The sequence below is a fragment of the Schistocerca serialis genome, chromosome 1 (assembly GCF_023864345.2).
Source record: "Schistocerca serialis cubense isolate TAMUIC-IGC-003099 chromosome 1, iqSchSeri2.2, whole genome shotgun sequence".
Classification (NCBI taxonomy): domain Eukaryota; kingdom Metazoa; phylum Arthropoda; class Insecta; order Orthoptera; family Acrididae; genus Schistocerca; species Schistocerca serialis.
The window spans coordinates 740,163,128-740,185,520 of record NC_064638.1 but is presented as its reverse complement, the minus strand read 5'-3'; the positions used below and the strand labels follow the sequence as shown (position 1 = coordinate 740,185,520).

General features: G+C 36.0%; 2 protein-coding genes across 5 annotated transcripts in view; one reads left to right on the top strand and one right to left on the bottom strand.

Moving 5' to 3' along the window:
- Nucleotides 1-10,536, bottom strand: part of LOC126481836 (uncharacterized) — a 41,593-nt gene extending 31,057 nt beyond the window's left edge. The window contains exon 1 of the mRNA XM_050105797.1: nucleotides 10,271-10,536. Within this exon, the coding sequence (XP_049961754.1) occupies nucleotides 10,271-10,408 (138 nt within the window). The 5' untranslated portion in view covers nucleotides 10,409-10,536. The remainder of the gene's footprint in view (nucleotides 1-10,270) is intronic.
- Nucleotides 10,537-10,815: 279 nt separating this feature from the next.
- LOC126481806 (SWI/SNF complex subunit SMARCC2) overlaps nucleotides 10,816-22,393 on the top strand; it is a 98,032-nt gene continuing 86,454 nt past the window's right edge. For all 4 annotated transcript variants that reach the window (XM_050105789.1, XM_050105772.1, XM_050105781.1 and 1 more), the window contains exon 1: nucleotides 10,816-10,990. In XM_050105789.1, coding sequence (XP_049961746.1) covers nucleotides 10,874-10,990 — 117 coding nt within the window. In that variant the 5' untranslated portion in view covers nucleotides 10,816-10,873. The remainder of the gene's footprint in view (nucleotides 10,991-22,393) is intronic.

The following is a 22,393-nucleotide window of genomic DNA, read 5'->3' as shown; positions in this document are numbered from 1 at the left end:
TATACAAGCAAAGCACAATATGCTGTTGCAGAGCATGCTGCACAACACCAGTGTCCTGACCTCGGTGCCTGTTACACCATATGCTCCATCTGGATTCTTACCCCAGACCCCAGTTTCTCAGACATCTGCATGTGGGAACTAGCACTATAACATGTCCTTGGTTCTCGCCATCCATCTGGCCCTAATTTACATTAATTCCTTCCGTCTCAGCATTTATTCACGGTAGCCACTCCTTTCTTCACTACATTTTAGTTTTCTACATATTTCTTTTTTTTGCCGTGCCCCTTTGACATCTGTTACATACAATGCAGTTAGCTTTAAGCAGCAATCTCTCTTGCATGTTACCCTGTCTTCCACCTTTAAGCTCTCAGGTTTTCAAATCTCGTCCAGTGCAGTTCCCAACAATCAGTCTTTTCTTCTCATCCCGTCCGGTAGGTCTCCCCTGACCAGGGATTTTGGGTGACTTTTCTAAACTGTACCCATTTTCCTAAGTCACTCCAGTCCTTTTCCATCACCCCCCTTCCTTCCCCTTCAACTCTTCTGCCAGAAGGCGCGCACCCCTGCCATAGCTTTGTGAGTAGATTTTTTTTTTATCTATCCATTTATATTATATTCATATAGTAAGGATTAGTGGTCTCTCCAACTTCATGTGGCTGATATAGAATTAACATTGGTGGATTCTTCTTTTAGGAAAAATCTTCTCTGCACGATAGGCAGTTTCTGACTAGTCTGCATCTGAGTGTTATAAATGTTAGCAGAGCAGCTGTTTCTATCTCTAAAGAATGTAGACACTGATATTGCACAATTCTTTTTTCTTACATGGTTTCAATGTCATTTTTGCAGAATTTATGCCAGTGTTAACAGTATTGATTCTTGATGAAAGTACACTGCTCTGCAAAACCTAAGGGCAGGCTAGATAAAGTAAGTTAACTATTTGTTGGAAATGAATGAAAGTCGGGACCATCTCGCCAAAGGTCTCTCAGTCTTGCACAGAAACTTGGATGTCACAGAGCGTGAGGTCAACATGACTGTAGCGAATGAAGGGGCTGCCTTCACAACATGAGGCAGTGGAAGGAACAGGAAAAGAATGGTCAAGCGAGCAGTTTCAGTGCATTCTGATAGTGATAGTGGTCTGCTTTAGAACATGCTACAGACACAACATCTGGACTTCACAGGGGGAAGACTCACTGAAAAACTGGAAAATGGGCATGGTGTGACAAGTGTTGACCAGGATTTTGGCATTCCTCATAGTACTATTTCCATGCGCACGAGCAGTGTTCTGAACCACAATCACTTCTGCCACTATGTACTACATTGTGCAACACTCAAGGATGGACCCACATTAAACAGCAGATGCAACTGCATGCAAACTAATACTCCACAGTGTCATGGTGATGGTCCCTCTGCCTGATGATCGGTATGTTGTGTTCCATTAACACCTGCACATCATCAGCACCATTTGTGATGGTGCCAAGAGCATAGGGACTAGACCAATGATGAGTGGAGTCACGCACCCTCCTCAGATGAAAGCAAATTCAGTACCCTGGAAAAGCAATTCTGATCATACCCTCGTATGTAAACATTTAATGCATCCAGGAACATTGTCAAACATAATTCCTTTTGGTGGTCCTAGTGTTATGGTGTGGGGAGATACTGGCCTCCAAATCTTTGAATGCAGTACACTCACTGATTAACGTTATTGTGAACTGTCCTACTACTCACTATGCATCTTTTCAGGCATGCATTCAGCCCTGACTTCATCTTTATGGATGACAATGCACAACCGCAGCAAACTCACAGGTGGAGCAGCTCTTGGAACAGAAGGATATTCCACAAATGGACTGGCCTACCCGTCCCCTCCCCCGTCTTAATTTCCATCATCAACAAGTAACAGGTGGGTGGAATACAGACTAGCCACAAAAATGAAAGGACATTCCACACAAACATGGTAAAGACTTGATGAAATTTCAACTCTAAATGGCAACTCCCATGAAGAAATGACCTGTGGACGAAACTGAGGCCATGTCACATAAAAGATCCAAATATTACAATCCACCTACTCCCCAATTCCCTGCAAAACCGAGAGCTTACATGGTTATGATCATGGGTCATTCCATGTCAAGTCACCCAGGCCTTGACACCAACCATGTCAGATTTTGATGAAACTTGGTACAATTACTTCTTTTATCATCCTGAAAGCACTTGTAAAATTTTTTTGCTCTATCTCATAGTTTTTTTAAATAAATTTTTAAAGTTTTTAGATTTGACGTTGTTTCAGCAGTCTGAAATCTTAACTTAAATGTGTCCTCACAACTAAAAAAATTTGCATATTAAAAAATACTCAAGATATCAGTATGAAATTTTGGAATACGTTTGTGTATTATATCTAAATGTTGAAAAAAATTACCATAAAGATATATTAAAATCTTCCAAGTGAAAAAAAAAATTTACAAGTTTTTTTTCTTTTCTTTTTTTTTTTAGCTAACGGATGTTTAGTTTTACAAAAACTGCAAATCTAGAGTCTCAGACCTGATAGAAAGCTCAAATTTGTTTTAAAAGGCTCTTAATTGTATAGGCTATTAGATAAAAGAAAAATTATGTTGGCTTTTTAACCTGTTACGCTTGGATTTTGTTTTGTTACTCCTGTGTTTTGAAGTAAAAAATTATTACAGTGTTAAATAGTGCTTGGATAGTATTTTATTAAGTTTATTCGAACTTTCAGTAAGTACTGTTACTTAGTTTACAGAGATTCTTTTCCAATATCCTATAAAAGTAACCAGAACAGTAATCAGACCAAAAGTGAAATCAGTATGTCAGATATTCAAACCTGTAGCGTAGGGTTATTCAAAAAATCTGACTGTTTCCAAACAACCTACACATCGTCAAAAAAGTTACAACCGGTATCTGAATTGAGTGAGGAAGAAAAAGATTTGATCCACTTACAATCTGAAATTAATCCGTGTGAATTTAAGAATATGTGTTCACACCACAGCTACTACTTTTTAAATGTTTTTGAAAAGTATCAAACAACATGTGTAGACCCACTAAAAAACCACAAAAAGCCCATCAAAAAATCATTGAGAAGTGTAGGCTTGGATCTTTCTAAACAATTACTGACAAAAAATATTAGCATAAAACCTGGACAAAAGCTTTGCTCAACATGCCATAACTTTTGTGAGGAAAAATTAAGAGTTGAAGTCAATGAAAGTGAAACAGATGATGAAGTCATGGTTGAATTAGAATCATTGGAATCTAGAAATGAATCCCTCGTACAAACAAACATTGCTCTTGATAATTTAGTTTTAACACCGATAAAGCTTCATGGCTTGTCAGAACAAAGTAAAGGGTCTTAAGGTCATTCCATGTTAAAGAGACTTTGTGACAAAAAAATTAAAATGACAATATTACAAATATAACCTTAAAAATGCCAAGTTAAAAGTACATTTTTTCATTGCAAAATAATCATGAACATGAAAAAATTAAATTTCTACCTTCACTAAGCGTTTAAAGTGCACTACTCTATGGCACCACAGAGAGGTATGTTTTATGCTATTTCCAGATGAGTATTAGTTGTGTTATCTATGGCTGATTGTTCTATTGTTGCAAAGAATATTGAAGTCAACATTGTTATAGCTCATAATAATTCGTTATGTTGAAGTAAGCTAACTGCATTTCTTTATTTTGTTAGTTTTATAATATATATGCAGCTTGTAACACCCGTAACAAAAAAGATACAAAAGTTTAATTTGTAATCTAGTAAATTTGAACTGTACAATACCTTTCTGTAAAAGTGAGGTTATGCACATGTTTTACAATATCATACCATTACATGGCATTTTGAAATCTTATTTAACACTCTTAGAGCTGTTACGGGTGTTACTAATTTTTGTTTCGGGTGTTACTTAACACATGTGTAACACCCGTAACTTGAATTGGAAGGTTTAATGCCACCTTCATCTTTAGTAGGTCTAGGCCCTACATTTAAATTATAACCAAAGGGTATTATTATGAATGAAAAAAGTTTTTTTTAACTATGTTTATTACATATGAAACAGTTTTAAGCATGGAACTAAAATTTTTATTCCTCTGCATACATTTCTTTAAGCACTACACCTACATTATAAAAGTTAATTAGAGCATTAACCTGACTCAACTGATGTTCTCCTAAAATGTTAATTAAGCCCAAAATTCTTTAGATTACGTATAGTTTATGTTTTCCATTCTAACTTTTCCAAGAACAATAATATTTCTAACCTCAGTTTTAAATTTTATATAGGCCCAGTAAACTGCTTATTGAGGCAAATTCTAGTCATTCATAAGAGCCTATGTTTAACAATGTACTGTGCTGGGCAGTTCAAAAACAAATATACTCTGTCCAATCTATGTTATTTTGAGAGAGACTTTGGACTGACAGTTGAGTGGAATTTTTTGCCAGTTCACATGGTAAAGGAGCCATGGATGGCATTGGAGGTGCACTGAAGAGGAGCATGTGTACAGCTGTTAGATCTAGGAAAATTATTATTAACAACACAATTGACTGTTATGACTACACTCTGAAGAATTTTTCTAAAATTAAGGTATTATGGGTTGATAACATAACAGTGGAGCATAACAGTCCTATTTTGGATGAAAGGTGGAAAATTTTACAAGGGATTCCTCAAATTCAGGGCTGCCAACACTTTTGGCCTTATAACACAACTGATTTGCTGGTTTTAACAGCAGAGTCATTAATGACAAGGGTGTCAGTATCTATTACTGAGGAGGCCGAAGTTAAAACATTACATGCAAAAAGATGCATAAACTCCCATGAAGTGTGCAGTTCTGATGATTCTGATCAGGAGACGTTTCACTATCTGAATCATAAGACAATATTGGAAGTGCTTGTGAGTTAAGCCTAACTAATAAAATTGAAAAGTCTGATTTAAAATTTGGGTTATTTGTCTTGGATGACATTCCAAACGACAAAAAGAAGCCAACCCTATCCAAAATTCAATACTGGTACTTGGGAATCTGCCAGAGTGAGGTTGATGAAGAGGAGGATGTGAAAATTATGTTTCTGAAGTCAGTAGGAAAAAGTAAGACACTTTTTAAACTAGATGAAACTGATGTTTGTTTTGTGAAATTCAGTCAAGCACTGTCTAAGGTAACAACACCAGAAATCAAACAAGGTAACCGTTTGTACTATGACTTCAATTTTGAATTGGATGGTGCTGTAAAAGATTATTAATAAAGTTTTTAAACCTATCAATAATAAGAAATCATTTTTGTCATAAATTTGTTAGGCCTACAAAATGAGGTAAATGTAAGTAATGATATCTTGGCCTAGTTGTGCTTAAACTGTAACAAAATTTTTTGTGTGATAAATAGCTTTATCCTTCAAATATGTTTTCTTAAATACATACTTCTATTCCAAATAAACTATAATACTTCTTTTCTTTTTATGCAATTGTAGGAGGTAGATTTATTCCTTTAAGAATGAAATCTGATGCATCTATGTAACACCCGTAACATTTAATGTAACACCCGTAACAGCAAAAAATATATGAATACTGAGTTACGACGTCCAAAAAAAAATAATTTATATTTCAAAATAAAATTTGGGGCAATACCTCGTAACAGTTGTTTTACAAGAATAAAAGCTTCATCAAGTTTGCAGAAATTAGAGAATTCCCTAACCCATAACAGGGGCCAGGTCTACTTTTGGTAACACCCGTAACACTACTTTTTTGATTAATAACCAGGAGAACAATAAAACAATTCCAGTACCAACATTTATAACATGAAATATAATATAAGCCTTAAAAGTTTTCAATATTAAATCCAATAAATATTTTTCCTTACATTATTTTTCCCGATTTTAAGGTGTGTGCATGTAACACCCGTAACTATGGAATTGCCCCTAAGTATTTTAAAAGGAAGGTTAGCAGTATTGAAAAGACTGCAAAAAAGGCGGTTTCAAAAGCATTAATATATGATGCACCAAGTTCTGACGATGACGAAGAAGATACAAGTGTGGTTGAGAAAGCAAAGGATTTTGATATAATGATTTCTCTTATGAAAGAGAAGATTTCATCTGTTGGAAGATCTAGAAAAATCCAGATTCTGACCTTGGCTCCAGATTCTTGGAGTCAATATAAAGTGATGAAAGAATTTAATGTAAGTACATGGTGTGACAAGCTAGAAAGCTAAAATCTGAAAAAGGGTATTTTGGAAACTCCTGGTCCAAAAAATGGTAAAACTCTTTCTGAAAATACAGTAAGACTTTTAACAGATTTTTATGAAAAGGATGAAAGTTCCAGAGTGCTACCTGGAACAAAAGACAAAGTAAGTGTTCAAAAAAAATATGTACATGCAAAAAAGACCCATTTTGTGTAACTTGAAAGAATTCTATTATTCTTTCAAATGGGAGAATCCCGAGGTAGAAGTAGGATTTTCAAAATTTTGTTTCTTGAGACCTAAATGGTGATCCTTGCTGGTGCTGCAGGCACACACACTGTTATGTGTATGCAGTATCCACCAAAATGTTAAACTATTACTGGATGCTGTGATAATTGAAGAATCTTATAAAGACCTAATTAAGATGCTTGTGTGCAACATGGAAAACTAAAACTGCATGCTACATCATTGCGACAGCTGTCCTGCAAATACTGCACTAACTGAGTACTTAATTGAAAAACTAAGTGAAGATTATGATTTAGAAGAAGAAATTGTAATCAGTCAGTGGGTTAACACAGACAGCGCAGAAATGATCAAACAGTCTATCAGTGTTGAAGACTACATTTCTTTACTGGTTAGGTCATTGGAAAAGCTCACCCCGCACTTGTTTATAGCAAAATCCCAATCAGCAGCCTTTAAAAGATTGAAAGAAGACCCACCACCCAAACACCAATTATTGTGATGGATTTCAGTGAAAATTATTCCTTTGTTATACAAAATGAGATCCAAAGTTACCACTGGAATAGAGGTGGTTGTACTCTACACCCAGTTGGAGTTTTTCTAGGAAATGAGGAAAACAATGTTTTTGTTTCCAACCACTTTTTTATTAGTGATGACCAAGAACATGACACTGGTTTTCTTAACTTTGTACAAAAAGAAATTACAAAGTGGCTGTCATTACATCATACTGACATTGACTCAGTTCACTACTTTACAGATAGTTGTGCTGGGCAGTACAAAAATAGAAACAGTTTTAAAAATTTGACTGAACACTTGAGAGACTTTAATTTGAAGGCCCAACACACTTTTTTTGCAACAAGTCATGGGAAGTCAATTTGTGATGGCCTAGGAGGAACTATTAAAAGAATTTTAAGGAAAGCCAGTCTACAGCTTTCAGACGAAGAACAAATAATGACAGCAATCAATGTGTACAAGTTTTGTGAAAAAAATATTGAAAACAATTTTCACTTTATTGACAAAAAAGAAGCTGATTTGCTACGGTTAAAACTAGAAAAACGTTTTTCAGCAACCCGAACCATTCCTGGAACAAGAAGTTTTCATAACTTCAAACCACTTCCAACAAACAACCTTGAAATTAGAAGGACTACAAATAGTGTAAAACCCTCCTTAGTCTTTTCTTTCCATTCTTTTTCTGATTGGGTTCGTGTTGAACCATCCATAAATAGCTATGTGGCTGCAAATTATGATGGTAACTGGTACTTTGGACTGGTAAAAACAATATTCAATGATGAACATGCAGAAATTCTATTTCCACATCCTCTAGGACCAGCTGCATCATTTTATTGGCCTGAAAGAGAAGATTCTTGCATAGTGCCTTTGGAGCACATAGTCTGTGTAGTAGACGCACCTCAAGTGGCACTGGAAGAATGTATTACTTCAAAAAAGACTGTATCAAAAGAACTGAAAGCTCTTGGCTGAAGTGGAAAAACAGTTTGAATCAGCATTAATGTTTATTAATAAAGACGAAATTACTCAAAAAATTCAATATTTCAAGCAATCAGTTGGGTTATACATAAGTGTCGTAAGTACACTATTGTTGTTGTTGTTGTGGTCTTCAGTCCTGAGACTGGTTTGCTGCAGCTCTCCATGCTACTCTATCCTGTGCAAGCTTCTTCATCTCCCAGTACCTACTGCAACCTACATCCTTCTGAATCTGCTTAGTGTATTCATCTCTTGGTCTCCCTCTACGATTTTTACCCTCCACGCTGCCCTCCAATACTAAATTGGTGATCCCTTGATGCCTCAAAACATGTCCTACCAATCGATCCCTTCTTCTGGTCAAGTTGTGCCACAAACTTCTCTTCTCCCCAATCCTATTCAATACTTCCTCATTAGTTATGTGATCTACCCATCTAATCTTCAGCATTCTTCTGTAGCACCACATTACGAAAGCTTCTATTCTCTTCTTGTCCAAACTATTTATCGTCCATGTTTCACTTGCATACATGGCTACACTCCATACGAATACTTTCAGAAATGACTTCCTGACACTTAAATCAATACTGGATGTTAACAAATTTCTCTTCTTCAGAAACGCTTTCCTTGCCATTGCCAGCCTACATTTTATATCCTCTCTACTTCGACCATCATCAGTTATTTTGCTCCCCAAATAGAAAAACTCCTTTACTACGTTAAGTGCCTCATCATGTACACTATCTGTACATAATTCTAATGTAATCTACTATAATTAAAAACATGTTAAAAAGCCATCATTATTTTTATTTTATCAAGTAGCCTATATGTTTACGAGTAAATTAAAACAAATTTGAGCATTCTATCAGGTCTTAGACTCTAGATATTGCAATTCTTATAAAACAAAACACCCGTAAAAAAAAAAGAAAAAAAATAGATATATATATATATTTTTTTAATGAAAATATTAATATATTTTAATAGTATCATTTTTATCTTCAAATATGTATAATAAACAAACTTCCTGCAAAAATTCATGATATCTAAAAGAGTTTTTAAGATAAGCAATTTTAAAGTTTTTAATACAAATTAAATTTACCATTTCCGAAGGTTCGGAGAATTCAAAACATAAAAACTTTAAAAAACTACGAGATACAGCAAAAAAATTTGCAGGTGTTGTCAGGATGGTATTAGAACCATTTGAGCCAAATTTCATGAACATCTAAGGAGGTGGGTGTAAAATTTATTTTTTATTGGGTGATTTGAGTTGGAATGACCCTCATAAACCAGCAGTCTACTTTCTCCACAGATGTGTACATTAACGTCATGTAATAAAATTGCCAAAACCTGTTACGAAAAATACAATGTATACTTATGTTCTTTGAACCACAAAATTGCTTGAATTTTTTTAAGTAATATGTTCTTGGTCTGTTACATTATTGTTAGTGATTTTTAAATCATTGTTTTCCTACAACTTTAATGAATTATTAGTATTTACATACTAGTTTGCACACAAATGAATAAAAATGGATCAGACACACAGTATTATCATAGTCTGTCACATTATTACTAATAATTTGTCAATGACTGTTGACATATGACTAACTATTTAAATTTATATTCTAGTACACAGTTAAATGAATACTAGAGTATGTAATAATGCTTTGACGAGATAAATACGTAGTTCACCTGTTAATAACAGTAATATGAACTTCAGAATACAGCATATATTTTATTAGCAAATATTAACCCGTACGACCGTGTGGGTCGTTTTTCCGCCTACTAAATGAAAGGCATTTTTTAAAAGTACTTTTCCGGCCTAATTGTTGGCTATAAATAAAATTACGGCCAGAAGTTCATTACATTGAAACAAAAAATTTCAGGACAGAAAGAGATACTGTACGAAGGAAGTGCAAATGGGCTTAGCTTCACTTTCCGTAAGGCTGGCGGTAATGGTCCTTGCTTTCAAAGTATTGTTATACACATTGTTTCCTGTACGTTTATCAAAACAAACTTATTGAAAACCGTGTCTCTTTGATGTTGAAACATTCACTCGGGTGGGCGGAAAGTCTCTAAAGATGTAGGCCTTTAGAGGAAAAATATTTTTTGTAGCCTGCTGGTAAAAGTTACCGATATATGTGAGGAGAATTCTGTTATCGTCTGTAATGTTATTAATTTCGTATTATATTTTAACAACTAACCATCTTGTGATACAGTCACATTTGAAAACGGAAACCTACAAGAATGCACAACACACCGATTTATACATCATGGACGTTTGAGGCTTGAAGAAGTCTCAAGAACTATATAGTTTTAATTTGATAAAAAAATTTAAACTATTCAATTACATTATTTTCATAGCGCTAGTTAATCTTAATTATAATGTTACACCGTTTCTTACCTCAACTCTGTGTTTTGCATCTCTAATAGATCTTATGCACGATTCGAGAAATGACTGGTGTTGATAAAGGATCCTTTGCTTAGCGACAAGTGCTGCAATATGTGGGGAAACGACTTTATTTTTCCTTCTGTCTGTCATGGTCACTACTCTCACTCAACTGCATCCAAGGTTCCATTCCTATACCACAGGTCTTACATATGTCCCCACAGACACCCGTACTGACTAGTGACTAGTGAGTGAGTACTGTAGTACTGTTGCTTCGCTTCCAACAATTTCAAAGTAAAGTATCACAGATACTACCCCTGCAATCGATGTTGGCTGAGTTCTATCCAAAGAAAGACACTATTCAATCTCTTTGGTTCTATCAAATATAAACAAGGGCTTCTTTATAATTATACGACAGTGATTTGAATAAAAATGTACTTTATACACGTATGTAGTTCGAAATTGGATTGTTATATTGCTAATGAAAACGTATTTTTCTAAATTGTCCATAAACGATTTCAATAAATTTTCAAAACTGATTTGCGTTGGCCGCACTGACTAACAGAGTAGCTAACTAGAAGTGGCGTCTGTGTTGTGTGTACATTAAAAATCGGCAAAATGATGACCTTAGCGCCAAAAAAGGATGGGGGCCCAAATACAAAATTTTACGAATCACCTGAGACAATATCACTTTTTGATGGAATTAGGTCTTGGCTCCAGAAAAACTGTAAAAAGGTAAGACCACAAAATATCTCCGATCTTTCGTGTGCCGCTACATTGTATTTGCTGCTCTCGCGCAAAATAAATAAAGCCAATAGTTATGGTATCAAAACTGTGCGTATAAGTAAAATGTAACAGTAACGAGTATTAGATTTGAAGCTTCATGTTCAAGACTCCTGGAACATCAGCAACCTTGATATAGAGAAGAAATAAGAGTCTCTGCAGTTTCTCAATTAGGAGGGAGCTAAATTCGTTAATATAATGTAGAATTTTTAAAGACTGATGACCATAGATGTTAAGTCCCATAGTGCTCAGAGCTATTTGAACCATTTTTAGAATTTTTAAATGTATTATAAGTTTTTCTTGTTAGTAATACGTATACTTCAATCTTATTTACATGCTAGAGTGTGACCTGGCGAAGATTGCATCAGCATCGAGGCATACCAGTGTTGAGTTTGTATCTGTTCTTGGGCGCCATGACCGACCTCATTTGAACTCTTCTGTCAAGAGAGTTAATTTGGAGCTGGAACGGCTGCTCATGTCGGGTGCGGGGTCACACATTGGTGTGGTTCATGTTGATTCTGTCAGTAGGTGGGATTATACTAGGCATGGCCTTCACCTCAACAGGAAGGGGAAGGGTAAACTGGCTGGGGAAATAGCAGGAAAGTTAAAGGGGGGAGGCACTGTCATGAGTGGTAAAATACCAGTGGTTATAGGATTCAGAAAAGACCCTTTTTTAGGGTAGGGAGGACAGAAAGAAAACAAATTTTAAGAGAGGTTAGAACTGAGACAAACCTTCAGTTTGAGAAAGAAATCAAAAAACATAATTCCAGCTTATTACATCAACATAAACAGCCATTGGTTAAGAATTTTCAACTGTCAGCAGATATTTTAACTCCATCCAATTTTAAGTCAGTCAATGTGAAATGTCAGCTATCTTTATTGCATCAAAATATTCGAGGACTGAGAAATAAAATTAATGAATTAACTATCTGCATAGATGAATTAGAGTCTTCAAACCCAGCTGACATAATCTGCCTCTCTGAACATCATGTGACCACTGGTATAGAACTTTTAAGTGTTACAGGGTTTAGGTTAGCATCTCACTATTGTAGATCAGAAATGGAGAAAGGAGGAGTTGCCACATTCATCAGGAACTGTCATAAATTTAAGAACATAGACATTCATAAATTTTGCCTAGAACAGCATATGGAAGCATGTGCAACAGAATTAGATTTTCACAAAAAATCTTTCATAATATTAAGTGTATATCGAGCACCTGCAGGTAACTTTAATCTGTTTGTAAACCACCTTGAAGCTGTACTGGCCCATTTAACAACCAAAAACAAAGAAATAGTGGTTGCTGGTGATTTCAATGTAGATTTCCTTAAAGACTCTCCCAATAAGAACCTATTTGAGTTAGTAACACTATCATTCAACTTAATTCCCACAGTAAAGTTCCCCACTAGGATAACCACTTGCTCACAAACAGCCATTGATAATATCTTTATAGAAAAGTCAAATGAACAAAATTATATTACAAAACCAATAGTCAATGGCCTCTCAGACCATGACATGCAGTTCCTTCTGTTAAATGCTAATACTGAACAGGATATAAAATCTGTTAAATCTGAGCTCAAGAGGGTAATCAGTAAGCCAAAAATTGATTATTTTAGGACACTCCTCAGAGACATTCACTGGACTGATGTTTACAGTGCTCATGGCATGAATGAAAAATATAACATTTTTGCTAATAAAGTGCTTACCTTATTTGAACACTGCTTTCCCCCAAAACTTACCAAGGTTAGAGCAAAGTCTACAAAGAAGCCATGGATTACTCGAGGAATAGGGGTATCTTGTAAAACAAAAAGAAAACTGTATCTGTCAATCCGAAACATTTCCAATGTTGATGCTATAGCACATTATAAGAAATACTGCAAAATATTAAAGACTGTAATACGGATGTCAAAGCAAATATATTACAAGGAAAAGATAGTCATATCAGATAACAAAATAAAGACAATATGGGATATAGTGAAGGAGGAGACCGGTAGAACCAGACATGAAGAGGAACAAATAGCATTAAGAGTAAATGATGCATTGGTGACAGATGTGTATAGTGTTGCAGAACTTTTTAACAAACATTTTATAACTGTTACTGAAAAGATGGGGTTGTCAGGTTCGGTAGATGCTGCTATGGATTACCTTAGACCAGACATTTCAAGTAACTTCCATAATATGAATTTGACCCTCACTACCCCAACAGAAATAATGTCCATCATAAAATCTTTAAAATCAAAAACATCTAGTGGGTATGATGAAATATCAACAAAGTTAATTAAAGAATGTGATTCTGAGCTAAGTAACATATTAAGCTATCTGTGTAACCAGTCGTTTATCAGTGGAATATTTCCCGAATGGCTGAAATATGCTGAAGTTAAGCCACTGTTTAAGAAGGGAGATAAAGAAATAGCATCAAATTTCCGTCCAATTTCACTGTTGCCAGCATTCTCAAAAATTTTCGAAAAAGTAATGTACAGTCGTCTTTATAACCATCTTATCTCAAATAACATACTGTCAAAGTCACAGTTTGGATTTCTAAAAGGTTCTGATATTGAGAAGGCTATCTACACTTACAGTGAAAATGTACTTAATTCATTAGACAAAAAATTGCAGGCAACTGGTATATTTTGTGATCTGTCAAAGGCATTTGACTGTGTAAATCACAATATCCTTTTAAGTAAACTAGAATATTATAGTGTAACAGGAAATGCTGCAAAATGGTTCAAATCTTATATCTCTGGCAGGAAACAAAGGGTGTTATTAGGAAAGAGACATGTATCAAGCTATCAGGCATCATCCAACTGGGAACTAATTACATGTGGGGTCCCACAAGGTTCCATTTTGGGGCCCTTACTTTTTCTTGTGTATATCAATGACCTTTCATCAGTAACATTACCAGATGTCAAGTTTGTTTTGTTTGCTGATGATACAAACATTGCAATAAATAGCAAATCAAGTGTAGTCTTAGAAAGATCAGCCAATAAAATATTTGTAGACATTAATCACTGGTTCCTAGCCAATTCTTTGTCACTAAACTTTGAAAAAACACACTACATGCAGTTCAGAACTTGTAAGGGGTGTCCCAAGAGTATATGTCTAACATATGATGACAAGAAGATAGAAGAAGTGGACGGTGTTAAATTCTTGGGATTACAGCTTGATAATAAATTCAACTGGGAGGAGCACACCACAGAACTGCTGAAGCGTCTTAACAAATCTCTGTTTGCAATGCGAATTTTGTCAGACATAGGGGATATAAAAATGAAAAAGCTGGCATACTATGCTTACTTTCATTCCATAATGTCATATGGGATTATTTTCTGGGGTAATTCATCAAGCCAAGCTAAAGTTTTCCGGGCACAAAAACGTGCAGTAAGAATTATATGTGGTGTGAACTCAAGAACATCCTGCAGAAGCCTGTTTAGGGAACTAGGGATACTAACTACAGCTTCCCAATATATTTATTCCTTAATGAAATTTGTCATTAAAAATATATCACTTTTTCAAACCAACAGCTCAATTCATGGAATCAATACTAGAAATAAGAATAATCTTCACAAGGATTTAAAGTCACTTAGTCTTGTACAAAAAGGTGTGCATTATTCAGGAACACACATTTTCAATAACTTGCCAGCAGCCATAAAAAGCTTAACAACCAATGAAATTCAGTTTAAGAGAAGCCTAAAGGATTTATTGGTGGCCAACTCCTTCTACTCCATTGATGAATTTCTGAGGAAAACCAACTGATTTGTATATAAGTACAACATAACTTCTGCACAATTTCAGTGCAGTAATGTGTTCACTGAAAATTTGTGTGTGTGTGTGTGTGTGTGTGTGTGTGTGTGTGTAAGTATAATCTAACTTCTGCACCATTTCAGTGCAGTAATGTGTTCATTGTAAATAAGTATTACAGTAGTTGTATTACATGTTTCTTACCTTATAAATAAATATAAAACTTTTTTATTTTAAATTCAGTGCAATAGTATTTGTAAGATGAGTCTTAGTGTTCATTAAAAAATGACGATCATTCCACTTGGGACCTGTGGAATGGTACATTAGCTTATTTGTTTTAGTTTAAATATTTGTCATGTATTGTTGTTTTTCTGACATGTTCCACATCCTGGAGGACCTCCTCACTACGGATCAATTGGAATGAAAGTAAATCTAATCTAATCTAATCTGCTGGAATTTCCTGTACCTAATCCTCCAATCATTGCTTAACAAAGCTGCAGAATTTTTCGAGTTATAACTGCATTTGAAAGAAATGTCTTGTTGCTAAAACCTAATGAGTAATAGCAAGTATTTGGTTCGCAGGAACTGCTTTTGAAGATTGTGTTTTTATCTGAAGCAAATTCCTCTCCCATAACCCAAAGTATTGACGTCTTAGTCAAATTAAGCAAAGCAGGTCTATCTTCCGTGTAGCATATAATTCCTGCCACATCTGTCATATATTTTTGTCCACCGATTATTACCACCCTTTGCTGGACATAGTGTGGAACTCAGTGGTATACACAATGTGAAATATTTGGCACCAGCTTCAGTGTAGCAGATGATGCAAATACATGTACCGGTACAGAGATGTTTGTCACTGATATTGATGCGGATGGAGTTAATGAACATAGTTACAAACACAGTGCAGACTTTTTCAGAAACAGTATTGTGAACGGAAACATGTTTTTAAATTTGTTTTAAATGTGGCTTTAGATGGTGATCAGTTTTGTGTTAGGGAAGGAAACCCATAACAGAGGCACTTCTGACCTAAGGCTTTATAATAGAAACAATATTTGATAAGAATTAAGACATCATAATAGACGTTATTGTCAAATGGTGTAAGATATTTGACTTATTATAGATATTAGACTTATTATAGTAAAAACAGATGCGTTTAAGCAGTCGTTCTTCCTGCAGTTAATACGTGGGTGGAACAGTCAGAATCATGTAACGTGTGGTATCACACTAAGTACTCTCTACCATGCACTTCACAGTGATTTGTGGCTTACGTATGTAGAAGTATACTCTGTAGAGAGAGATGGGAATGTACAACAATAGGAATTAGAGAAGTACTGGGATTAAATAAGGCTGTAACACAGAAAAACTTTCATCTACTCTTCAACGTGTGTATTGAATTCAGATATAGGATTAAAAATGTGGGCAGAAGGAAGGCAATGGTAAGGTTTACTGATAGCAAATGCCATTCTGTGTGAAAATCAAGAGGAATTGCTGGGCCTGATGGATGGAGTGAACTGACTGCTGGATGCAGAATATGGATTTAAAGTAAACCAAACAAAGAATAAAGTATTAAGGAGCACGAAAAATGAAGACTGGGGGAAGTGAAGGAATGATGGATGATGAAGTGTCAATTTTGAAGAAAACTGCTTTCTAGTCAAATGAAGAGTTGTCTCGGAATGTTGTAAGGCAGTGGTGAAGTGAAGTAGTAGCAATAGATGTAAGTTAATGCAGTTCTTCTCTGTTAAATTGGCATGGACATTTTACTATATAACTGGAAGATGATAGCGAATGTTTCCTCTTTTACAACTTCATTACTAATGTAAACAGCTGGCTATCATATTTTAATGATTTTGGGTGGTAACCCTCACCAACCCCATCACCCCCCCCCCTCTCTCTCTCTCTCTCTCTTCTCTCTCTCTCTCTCTCTCTCTCTCTCTCTCTCTCTCTCTCTCTCTCTCTCTGCTCCGGAACTGTGTTTTGGTTGTTGTTTAAGCTTTGCACACAGCATGCGTGACCCCATCCGTAGGTACTACCGTGGACCAGTTTCAGTCTTCAAGAACTGTCACCTTTCTAAGGTGTGTGTGTGTGGGGGGGGGGGGGGGGGGGGTCACTAGTATTCAGGCAGTCTGCAGGTGAGTGGGTAAGCACTTGGTTTCACAAGTGCGAGGTCTCTGTATCAAATCTTGCGCTTAGTGCTTTTTCTTTTCACTCCTCTGTAGTTCTGCCAACGCGATTTTAAAGAAATTCCTCCAAAACGTTCTGTGCTGGTGGAGCCTTGCAACTCTTATTTTTACAGGCAGGTGAAGAACCACATAAAACGACTACAGAACTGTGCGCACACCGTTGAACAGAATAGAGATATATCTTCTAGAGAAGAGTGCAGAAAAATTCAATCTGCAGTACACCATCAGTTGTACGGACCAATATTCAGTGATATCTTTCGATATGCGTGGCAGGCCATGAAAAGGTGTGAAACCGAGAACTTTTATGGCTGTAAACCAAGTAGCCTATGTTTTACAACAGACAGATTGAAAAGGCGGAACACGTGCACAAATTTGTGTTCATTATATGGACTGTGTGTTGCAATAATTATCTGTTATCCACGTTTCATGAAGTACTTAATATGTTGCATATAACGCTATATAACGCTTGTCACAGATGTAAAAATATTTATGTAAATAAAATGACTATACTGATTTGATTGAAAGTTGTGTGTATCCTTTTATTTCCAATCCCCCTACTATTTTTTTTTTTTCTCCTTTTTTCAAGATCTTCTTCTTCATGTGCCGTCTCCTCTAAGAAGGTTGGCTGTCATCATGGCAATTTCTGATCTTGATTTGGCTGATCTAAGGAGTTCTGACGTTGAACAGTTGTACCAATTTTTTAAATTGTCAATCCAGGATGTCCGTCTTCTACCCCTCGTTCTCTTCCCACAAATTTTCCCTTCTAGTATTATTTGCAATATTTTGTAATTTACTCCCCTAATAACATGGCCTAAATATTGTAGCTTCCTTACTTTAATAGTTTTAATTAATTCTTTTTCCTTTCCCATTCTTCTTAGGACATCTTGATTAGTAATCCTCGACACCCAACTAATTCTAAGTATTCTTCTATATGCCCACATTTCAAAAGCTTCTAAACTGTTCATGTCCTTCTTTTTCAATGTCCACGCTTCCATTCCGTATAATAATTTTGAGAATACATAGCATCTTAGCAACCTCATTTTTGTGTTTAAACAAATGTCTCTCGAACAAAATGCATTTTTCATCTTATTAAAGATACTTCTGGCCTGTCCTATTCTCGATTTAATTTCTTCTGAGCTTTCAATCTCCTCATTTACAATTGTTCCGAGATATTTAAATTTACGTACTTGATCGACTCTTTCCCTATTGATTGTAAGATTTTCTTGTTGGTGTGTTTTAGATATCACCATGAACTTAGTCTTGCTTACGTTAAGAGTCAAGCCAAATTCTTCACTTTTTTCTGCGACTTTGTCAAGAAGTAATTGTAGATCTTTGAGGTTTCCAGCTAGTAGTGCAGTGTCATCAGCAAACCTAACATTGTTAATGTTTAGCCCATTCACTTTAATGCCAGCTATTTCATCTGATAGAGCTGCCTGGATTATGTCTTCTGAATACATATTAAACAATAAGGGTGAGAGAACGCAACCTTGTCTCACACCCCTCTTTATTTCTATATCATTCGATAACTCATTTTCTACCTTCACGGTTGCGGTTTGATTGTAGTAGAGGTTATATATAATGCGGATGTCTTTCTTATCAAGTGTTTTCTTTTCTAACAATTCTATGAGATGATCATGACGAACTTTGTCAAATGCTTTATTATAATCCAGGAAGCACACATATAGTGGCTGGTTAACCTCCATACATCGTTGCGCTAATATGTTAAAAGCAAACAATGCTTCTCTTGTACCGAGGGAACTTCTAAAACCGAATTGTGTTTCACTTATACCTTCTTCTACTTTTTTGTATATTCGTTGGTGTATAACTTTTAGAAATATCTTTAAGGTGTGACTCATTAAGCTTATTGTACGGTGATCATTACAAGTTTTGGCATTAGCCTTTTTGGGTAATGTAACAAAGGTAGATGTCAACCAATCCCTAGGAATAATTCCCGAATTATAAATATCATTAAACAATTGTACAAATATATCTATATGGTCTATTCCTATGAGTTTCAGGATGTCATTTGGTATCTTATCCGGTCCAGGGGCTTTTCCTGTCTTTGATTTGTTGATAACATGTAATATTTCTTCTTTCGATATGCTTGGTCCTCGTTCTCCGATCATGTTATCATAAAATTTTTGATCTTTTCTTGTATCTTCAAATAGTTCTTTGACATTTTCTGTCCACCTGTCCAGTTTACCTTTAACATCAGGAATTATTTTGCCATTTTTATCTAACAATAAACTTGTACTTTTCTTTTTATTAAGTCCAGCTAAATCTTTAACTTTTTTGTGTAAGTTGAAACTATCATATCTTGTTTCATAACTCTCAATTTCAGAGCATTGTTCCTTGTACCATTCTTCTTTTGCTCGCCGTGTTTCTTTTCGTATTTCTGCATGTAATCTTTTATACTCACTTTCATCTCTATTTTTAAGTATTCTTCTTTGTTCCATCAATTGTAATATCTTCTCTGTCATCCACTTCTTTTTCATGTTGTCGTGTTTGGCTGCCATTGTGTTTTTACATGCATTATTTAATGTGTCTTTTATAAGTTCCCATTTGCCATCAATGTCTTCTGTTTGATTATTCTTTATCCTAACTAATTCCTTATTAATCTCTTCAGAAGTCTTTTGTTTAGTCAAGGGGTCTCTTAGAATAGTTGTATTTATATAGTCCTTCTTTTGTTTCTTTTGTATGGCTTTCAGTTTCACATGGAACTTTGCTACTAAAAGATTATGATCAGAAAATATATCAGCTCCTGGATATGTTTTCACACCATGAATAGAATTTTTGTACCTCTTGTTTATAAGTATGAAATCAATTTGATTTCTGCAAACTTCTTCATTGCAGTCTCTTGGTGATTTCCAAGTATAAAGTCTTCGTTTAGGGAGTTTAAAAAATGTGTTTGTAATAGACAGATTGTTTTCCTGGCAAAATTGTGACAGCAAATCTCCTCTTTCATTTCTTGTTCCTAAACCAAAAGGTCCAATAAGATCACCTTCACTTCCTTCACCTATTTTGGCATTAAAATCTCCCATGATGATAATAATGTCTCTGCTTTTTGAGGTTCCTATTGCTTGTGTTAATTCTTCATAAAATTTTCCTATTTCTTCTTGGTCTTTGTCGGCTGTTGGAGCATAGATTTGGATTAAATTAATATTTGTTTGTTTCGTTTGTAAATGTAGACTGATTACTCTATCTGAGATTGGTAAAATGCTTTTGACAGATTTACTAGCATACTCATCTAAAATTATTCCTACCCCATTCCTGTGCTGGCTATCAGAATTTCTCGAGTAATATACTTTCATGTTGTCAATGGTCATTTCTCCTGAGTCAGGCCATCTTGTTTCACTTACACCCAAAATGTTAATTTTTAGGCGTTTCATTTCTTGTATAACATTATTTACTTTGCCTGGTTGGTATAATGATCTTACATTCCAAGTTGCTATTGTTGCATTATTTTTGTATTTACTTGTGGCATTGTTCAAGGCTCTCCCCCCCGGAGATCCGAGTGGGGGAGTTGAAACTCCGGATAATTTGACATTGAACCCTGCCATGATGAGTTTTCCTGGGGATATCCATTGGATCTTTAATGCTGTGGTTTCCCATTGCCTTCAGCATCCTATGCCATTGACCACCCTTGGTGATTCTTCCGTCTTTAGGAGTGATTTCTCACTCCAAGGACAAGAGGGTGCCCTTGCTCTACCAGCTCATCCGCCCTCTAGAAGGTCGTTGACTTAGTAGAGGGTTCTCCTTATCCCGGGAGAAACTCGGTCGCCAGAGCCTTTGTTAGCGTAGCAGGGGATACCACGTGCCGGAGAGGTTGACATTTGTGTGGGAGAGGCTATTGGTGACGCATCCCACACCTTACCCCCCCTTTTTCAAGATAAAGAATATGAAAGTAATGGATGAGTCATTAAATGTTAGCAATGTGGAGAGTTATAATAAATCTGTTTTAGAATTACGTGGGAATGGAAAAAATGTACCAGCAACGAGATCGAGAGATCTCGCACTTATGAAACAAAGTGCTTACTTGCACAGCTGCAGACTCCTTAAAAACTTGCGACAACATGGAGCATATAAGCACACCTACAATTTTCAAGCTTGATTTTCTTGAAAATGGTTGAGAGTTCATTTTCCTGTTTACGTATGCTGATATGTGACCAACATATCCTGTCAATATGAATCAAATCAGTGTGAGGAACTTGTTAGCAAAGTGTTTGATGTTAGGGTTTCTCCTGTTACAGTTGTGTATGGAGTGTAGGAAGAATGACTGCTTAAATGCCTCTGTGTGTGCTGTATTTAGTTTAATCTTTTCTTCACCATCCCTGCATCAGTGATACATAGGGGACTGATTCTGGACTCTGCACATGCTAATGAGTCTTTAAACTTTCTAAGTAAGTGTTATGGGATAATTGGAATCTATCTTCAGGTGTGTGACAATTCAGGTCTTTCAACATTTTTATGCTGTTCTCTTGTGAGTCAGTCAAACCTGTTACCATTTGTACCATCTTTCTTTGTATAGCTTCAGTAACTCCTGCCAACCCTGTTTGGTATAGGTCCCCCACACTTGACTAATATACCTCAGATGGGATGCACAAGTGATTTGTAATCAGTCCCCTTTGTAAACTGACTGCAGTTTCCCAGGAATCTGGGAATGAACCAAAATCTGCCTCCTGCCTTACCCACGATTGAGCCTGTCATGATCATTCCATTTCACATCCCTGCCAATTGTTATATCCATGCATTTCTATGAGTTGACTGGTTCTGAGTGTGCTTTATTGATGTTGCAGTTGTCGTACAATTTTTCCATGTTTGGTGAAGTGCTCAGAGACAGTATTGCTGCCCACTACTTACTTTCAGGGTCAGTGGTATGCTCTGCCACTATATGTTCTACTTTGCTCTTAGTCACAGTTTGGAGGATGCCATTCATTCATGTGGATGGCTGGTTGGTGGTCATAGCCACGCAAACAAGTGTAGAAGTTGCAGTAGATTTGACACATGGTTGACATGATTTTAGAGTCGGGCCTGCCTCTGATACCTGCCATCGTAATCAAGGTAGCTACCGTATGTTTGTGCAGTGGCACTCAGATCGGAGATATGTCGGTTTGAATCCTGGTGGTGGAAAATATTCACTGCCAATATTTGGCTAGCTAGGGGAGGAGGGGTGGTGGAATAAAGTTCCTGATCACCAGCCAATGCCCTGGACTGAATTCTAAACCTCTCTGCAGTCTCTCATGGAGGATATGTGATACTGTTGATGGTGATCCGTCCATTGGATGGGGACCTTAAGTTGAGTGAGACCCTCGGTGCTACCAGAGAGACATAGGCTAAGTACTGGCACCAGTTTTCACCCTATGCATTCACTTCATCTGTAACAGCATAAACAATGCTGCACTATACAGGCATTCAACACAGTCGTCCACAAAACACACACACA